Here is a 7,162-nt window from a genome sequence, read left to right as displayed (position 1 = left end):
CGCCGCTCCACTTCCCGCGGCAGGCCCCACGTGGCACACCCCCGATGATAGCCACGGGTCCACCCCACTACTCTCTGCAACAAACTCCGCCTGACCCTGGGCAGCCCGCTGCCAGACGGTTACAGATGTCGCTATCAGGCTACCGCCCTCTCCGCCTATAAAGGAGAAACCCCAGATACGTTATTCCATAAGCTCTTATCTTTCATCTAAAAACTCTGCTAAATTCTCCGTTCGAGCACTCCATTCTTGTTGAGGCAGAGAACTGACTTTAGCGTCGGAGGGTCTTGCCGGAGTAACCCCACCTCCGATTTAGACTTCCTTTGCAGGTCCCGGCGGTGACCGCGACTTCCTCGACTCCAGCTTCTCCGACGCAAGCGGATTTTTGTACCAACACCATGCATCCTTGATTTTTATTTTGATGATTATAAGGGTGGTTGGTTGCCATGAAAAACGCCAGTGCAATCCCGATTGCACTTTCTAGGTGCCTGTTTAGTTACCATCTGGGTACGTCACTAAAATTATAAAAAACATTACAACATTATAATGTTGCGGATACCATTTCAGTAATGTTAACTTCTGAGAATCCAGCAGACATCACTAAATCACCTCAACCATTTTTAGATATTCCAGAAGAGCTTTCGAGAAGGAAATATGCAAAGAATAGCATGTGCATCTGGGTATTAAAGCATCAATGAGCCTGGAGAATGCTTATTTATGTCAAAATTGCGGCTCAACAACCATGTGGTTTTTCTACCAAAACATACCAGATTCCCAAGATGATGCTGATCCAGCTACGAAAGGCATGATCCTGGGTGTCCTCACCAGCCATCCAGAGACCACAAGCATACAATATTTCATTTTAACTTTCAGAAGGAAATTATTGGTTTCAACCTGTCTCAGTGGCATGTGCTTCAGCTTGTAGAGGCCATGCCAAGGTTTCGAAATAGATATGCGCCTTCAGCCATCAAAACTTTAAAAGGAACTTGCGCAGCAAGTGATCAAACAACCTTGCATATACAATGCAGCATATTTTCCTCCAGGAGACCTCTGGAGGATGGGAGGCTTGATGTGCCCATGTTGTTCTTCTGGATTAATGGCTTTGTGGCTTTGATCAGACAATAACAGCATGGGCCACCGAGCAGATGGTTTATCCTAAGAGCCGCAAGTGAGTATTGATTGGCTCCAGCTTTATGTTTGATATATGTTCTGTAAAAAGAGAAGTCTGACATTAATTGTAATTGTCTCTCGCAGTTGTTTAAATGGTATATCAAATTATAACAAAATTCAGCATGGTGAGAACCAATAAATCAGCTCAGGAAAAAGAAGAATGAGTAGATATACATAAGCCAAGTACAAGAAAAGAATCATCTTTTTTATTTGCGATGATATGTTGTGATCTTAAATAGTAAATATGCTCACAGTCACGTTATTCAATATCAGTTGTGATTGTTGTGGTAACTCTCTGTCAATTGATGGTTCTTGTAGTAGATTTTACTGCAGACACACACACACACACACACACACACACATATATATTTGCTTGAGAAAATTCTACTAGACACTGCACTGGACTTCTATAACAAAATATGAGTAGGAACTCATACTAGTTTAAGAACTCTTACCTTTCTTTGTAGGTTTGCACTAGTTTATATTGAATATGATTTCATAAAAAACAAACTTGTATAATAATGCATCCACCCTAAATAAGAAGGTTTACAATACCCTTGGGATTACGTGGATCTGGGATCAACTTCAGGATTCAGTATACCAGGCACCATTAGAGTCAGACTTGAGAAAAATATCAGAAAGAGATACAGTCACAACATCACCAATAGCTCTGATTGATAGCAGGTCAGGAAACTCATACATAGTACTGAAATAATTTGAAGCATGACATGCACATAAATGGATGGTTTTCTGAGGGTATGAATTTATACCCTTGGAAGATTTCATCCCCTAATAGAACCTGTCCTAACAACAATAGCAAGTGTCAACAAGCTTTTTGGTTCTATCTCCAACTTATGATGATCTAGTTGTCAAAGTGGCCCCAACAGAGAAAAAATATGCTCACTGAATTTTGTTTATGTCAAAATAGCATGTCATTATTCAGCAAAAAGCATTTAATTTTGGCACCACTTGAGCAACATGACAAAAACATTCAAACAACTTTGATTTAATAAATCTTGAACAAACAGTGCATCGAAATCTAATAGTTAAATCATGATCAAACCAAATGGCATCTCAAATAGATTTTAGTTCACCTGCTTTTTCATGTCTGCACCAAATAGCTCAAGCCTATATAGGACAAGCAACGTATGGAAGATTTATGGCATCAACTAGTTTCTAACTGCATGAGGCCACAGACAGAATATATCAAATAGTTCTATGCAAATAACAAGTAAGCTTAAATAAATCCAAGTTTATGCTTGAGTAGCCTTCATTCAAGTTGTATCATCCATGGAGTAGCTACACTATCAGATTAAGAAAAAATCCAGCATTATGGAGGCAGAAAATGCGTCAAATTGGAAAATATCAAACAGAAATACAAAACAGTATCAGCAATCAGATATATGGAAACAGTAGACTATTTTGATTTGGCACTCAACAGGAGTAAAACAACAAGCTTCATTGATTTATTAAATATATGAGATCATTGATATAGACTTCTGTGGCTAAATTAATCATGCAAATTTGACACATTCTCCAACCATTTAGTTAAGAATGCTATGAACCAAAATAACAATCATTTTCAATTGCCCTTATACAATACCATGGTGTTATCGAAACTGCTCATACAAGTTAAAAGAACTGGTCATGTAATTGTCAAGAGATTGACAGGGAATACATGAACTGAGATCATAAATGCCATGGGAAGATCAAGAACTTGAATCAGTAGGAACCACCAGTATCACAGAAAGTGATATATATCTTTCATGGTCCTGGGAATTTCTCCAGGTGCTGGAGAATATACTCCTCTGAGCAATCCTGGACAAGCAACATTTTGGATTGCAGCATCTGCATGATCTGCTGCTGAGCAATCAACGACTTCTCCAAGCTATACATCAGAAACTTCACTTCAGAGGCGATGTCTGATTGCTTGCCCTCGACTTCTTTCACCACAAATTCAATCTTGGAAGAAAATGCCTCAGAAACTGTCAAGAAAACCAGGCTCTTGCAGAACTGGGACAAAACCTCAGCCTCCAAACACCCAAAGCTCCTCAAAAACTCCAGCAAAATGATCATCTGGTTCAGCTCTTTCCAGTCCAGCTATTATTGGTTCACTATCCCGGGATTGGGATGCTTCATTTTCAACGTGTTTGATGCTTCCATTGTGAACCCAAACCCTTCCAAAAAGGCATTGCTTTGAGGTTCCAGTAAGTCCACACTAAAAGTTAGCCTGATGCCAGTTATTCCACCTTTAACCAGCAAAGATTGGATTTCCTTTATTTTCCTTTTAAGACGCCTGGGGAAGGAGGAGCTTACCATCTCAAAAATTTGAAAAAAAGGAAATCCAATCTCTTTTGTATATAGTAGCAATAAAATTTTGGCCACACAACTAATGAGATGTAAAGCATCAGCCTTTAATAGGTTTCAACTAGTTTAGAAAAGGAATATATGGGAAACATTTAGTATGAAATTAATTTATTTTGAAGATATATATTTGCCTTATATATCCTTTTATGAAGAAAGATCACCTTCTAGTCGCAAAGTCTGTTTAACCTGGAATTGGCCATAACAACTAAACAAGATCTGAATTTCAAATTTAACCAAGAACAAAGGCTTGAGAATATATAAACTAGTTCCAACTGAAACCTTGAGATTTAGGGCAGTGGACGGTAACTTTTCACAACTATAACAAGAACTAACTTGCCCTACAACAAATTGGTCAACAGTATATACAGACTTCATTTCACATGAAACTGGCTCTAGCAGTATAACCACATATACACACTTCTCAACTATAAGGTTTCCGTTGTTTCCTTGCTAATGTGTACCAATAAAGTCAAAAAATACAGCGAGTAGATATACATCAGAAACTAAAAACCGGTTATATTATATATTTAGACTTGATTAGTCCAACTAGGACCAGCATCACTTTTATTTGCCCTCACAATTTCACTAATTTACCTCAATAAAGCAGAACACAACTCCACCAACCTTCAATAAGTGGATTATTTAATCCACCAAACATGATCTCACAATAAGAAAACGAGGAAAAAACAGCCAACACGACATACAGAAGAGGTTCCATGATGCATAAAATGCTATAACCAAAGAACAACATTAAGCAAAAGAAACGGCAACATATAACATTTTTTTTTCTTTTTTAGGAAGCATAATCCATGTTTCATGGAACAATTGGAATCAAACATAAGTTTGCAGTTATTTGGTGTTCCACGAAAACTAATGCTGAAACAAGCCTCTTTTTAAACATGTTATGGATTCTGAACAGAGAGTTGCGCCCACTCCTGTGCAAGGGCACTCATGGATAGCTTAAATTGTAAATTTGGAACTTCCATAAGGCACGAATCTCAAATAACAATGACACAGGATAACTTTCATGATTCTTAATGCTGCATCCCCAAAAACATATATAAATACTTGGTATGTGATTCATCCAAAGTAGCTTTCTCTTGATTTTTTTCCCCTTTTTTGGGATAACGTACAGTTACAGACCTTTGACATTGCATTGCAAAATTCGATATCGAAAATCCTAAAATTTTCAAAAGAATGAGAATTTGTGGTTACAGGTGCCAACATTAGTATATTCAATCATTTGTTGAACTACAATCTTTTTATGTTCTCCTTTATACAATTGTCTAATGCAAAGCTAGACACATAAATCATTGGAATGGCATACATTATGAAGTCCACACATGTTCAGATGACACCATTGCTAGGGTAATCACACCAAATGTAATACCTTAACGCAATCATGGAAGGATACAAAGAAGTCATTGCACATTAGAAGAACACCCAAAGTTACATGGCGCCTTTCTTGCCGCATGCAGCAGTATACATCTCTAACAGTCCTGGAACCTTTTCCTTGTGTGGTATAACAAACTTGTCCATGAACCCTTCATCTGAACGATTCATAAGAGTGCTGAACTTACATTTACCACTAGGAAACCCACTCGCCTCCAACATCTGCATGACTCGATGCCGAGGCTTCAACCTCCTCTCCAAGCTATACATCAGGAGCTTCGGGCAGAAAGCAACATCCGACGGGCCATAACCGACTTCCTTCACCAAGAAAGCCATCTTGGTCGACAACATCTTCTCAGAATTTGTCATAAAAAGTGGGACCTTGCAGAAGGCAGCAGAGAATTCGACCTCTGACCACCCGAGACTCATCAAGAGGCGTCGTTTAGCATTGAATTTGGCCTCACTGAGTAGGCTGATAGCCCAGAGAGCCCACAAGAACATCCCCGAGCTGCGGGGTACTCCCATCCCATCGACCCGCTCCATCAAAGCTCTGAGCTTTTGGGGACTTCGGAGGATTAAGAAAGGTGACTTGCGCAAAACCAAAGCCGTCCTTTGATCCGAGATGCCGCACTCCCGCAGCAGTGAGAGGTTGGGCATGATGATCTTCTCAATGCTGGTACTGAGAAACCATGCGCTGATCTTGAGGACCTTCAAGAGGTGCTCCTTGGAGCCGAGGAGGGCCGTCCAGAACTCCAACCGGGGCTGGATCGAGCGGTGGAGGTTGATTCTAAGAATGTCGGGGTTGGAGAGGAATAAACGGGTGAGGTCGGTGCCAGAGAAGCCCAACTCCTGGAAAAATCGGAATCTGGGGGCTAGGAGCTTATCGGCATCGTCGCAGCAGAGAAATTTAGGGTCGAAAGACACGATCTTTCTGAGACCGGCGTCGTCGAATCCGCGGTTTCTCATGAATCCGAGGAACGCATCTGGCCTCTCGGTGGATTTAAGGTGGGCGAGGAATTTGGTGGCTTTGGACGCCCCGGCTGAGGAGAAGCCACAGGAGTTGATGAGATATGCAACCATAAAATGGGGTCTGAGGAATGAGTAATCCCCCTCGGAGGCGGCGCCGGTGGTAGCGGAGGAGAAGAAGAGGAGGCCATCGAGGCGTTGGCGGTGGAAGAGAGGGAGGAGGCTGCTGGCGCCGCCACGGCGGAGGAAGGCGGAGGAGAGCTTGGCCAGCGACATCGCGTCCTCTGCTCCCCCAAACCCTACGCTTTTCTTGCGGATCGGTTAAATGAACCGGACAGTCCGGTTCAAGTGGAATTGCTATTGAGGGTGGAAATACCCCGGCGGGCCTGCGGCCCTGCTGTTTGGGTTGAGCTATTTATTTAAATAAATTAAATATAAATTTTTAAAAAAAATTATTTAAATAAATAGATCAGATCTAAAATTTCAAAATTTAATTTAAATATATATATATATATATAATATTTAAAAAATTATAATTTTATTAATATGTATAATTAATTAATTATTGATCTTATCCATCAAAATCTAATTATCCTGGTCCTTCGAGGATTAAGAAGGCAGAAGAGTCTTTTAGGCTTTTACCCTTCTTTGACTCCTTGAGTTTTTTAACCTCCCTTGAGTCTTTTACTTTATCATTAGGTTTTTACTAGGGGTGGCAAACGAGTCGAATCGATCATAAATGGATCGGATCATAAATGGATCGGATCAGAAAATGGTCAATTCAAATCCGACCTGTTTATTAAACGAATCATAAATTCAAACCTGAACCCGACGTATTTATTAAATAGGTAATCCGATCCGACTCATTTAACCCGTTTATTAAATAGGTCAAATTAGGTTAAACGGGTTAAACAGGTTAAACGGATCAAGTTAAATGGGTTAGAAACAGATTTAACAGGTTTTAAATAAGTTAAACGGGTCTTAAATGGATTAAACAGGTTAAATGGATTATCTGACTCAACCCAATCTAAATATTAAATGTGTTAAACGGATCAGATATTTAAAACTCATATCCGACCCACTTATTAAACAGGTTAAACGGGTTGATCTGTTTATGATCCAAATCCGTTTAGCCTAAACCCAAATCTGTTTATGATGGATCGAATACGGATAGGATTTGCGGATCGGATCATATTTTGCCAGCCCTATCTTTTACCCTATCATGAGTCTTTCTGGTTTTTAATTTGAAATCGAGACTTGTGATGGTTTG

At 39.9% G+C, this 7,162-nt stretch overlaps 1 protein-coding gene across 2 annotated transcripts; it reads right to left on the bottom strand.

Moving 5' to 3' along the window:
* Positions 1–678: 678 nt before the first annotated feature.
* LOC105041693 (transcription termination factor MTERF8, chloroplastic) lies at positions 679–6,253 on the bottom strand. Of its 2 annotated transcripts, XM_073254051.1 has the most exons (3): positions 4,925–6,253; positions 1,723–3,463; positions 679–1,206 (listed from the first exon to the last, which is right to left on the bottom strand). In XM_073254051.1, exon 1 carries the CDS (start codon positions 6,166–6,168, stop codon positions 4,984–4,986), a length of 1,185 nt encoding a protein of 394 aa, XP_073110152.1. In that variant the 5' UTR covers positions 6,169–6,253; the 3' UTR covers positions 679–1,206; positions 1,723–3,463; positions 4,925–4,983. The 2 variants fall into 2 exon arrangements, with proteins under 2 accessions (XP_073110152.1, XP_010916987.1); XM_010918685.4 differs by lacking the exon at positions 1,723–3,463.
* Between the last annotated feature and the right edge of the window lie 909 nt (positions 6,254–7,162).

Source organism: Elaeis guineensis, chromosome 3 (assembly GCF_000442705.2).
Source record: "Elaeis guineensis isolate ETL-2024a chromosome 3, EG11, whole genome shotgun sequence".
In the NCBI taxonomy this organism is placed as follows: domain Eukaryota; kingdom Viridiplantae; phylum Streptophyta; class Magnoliopsida; order Arecales; family Arecaceae; genus Elaeis; species Elaeis guineensis.
This window is presented reverse-complemented; position numbering and strand designations above follow the sequence as displayed.

Bases quoted from the DNA above. Each gene is read 5' to 3' on its own strand.
- LOC105041693 (XM_073254051.1), bottom strand. From the start codon at position 6,168: ATGTCGCTGGCCAAGCTCTCCTCCGCCTTCCTCCGCCGTGGCGGCGCC.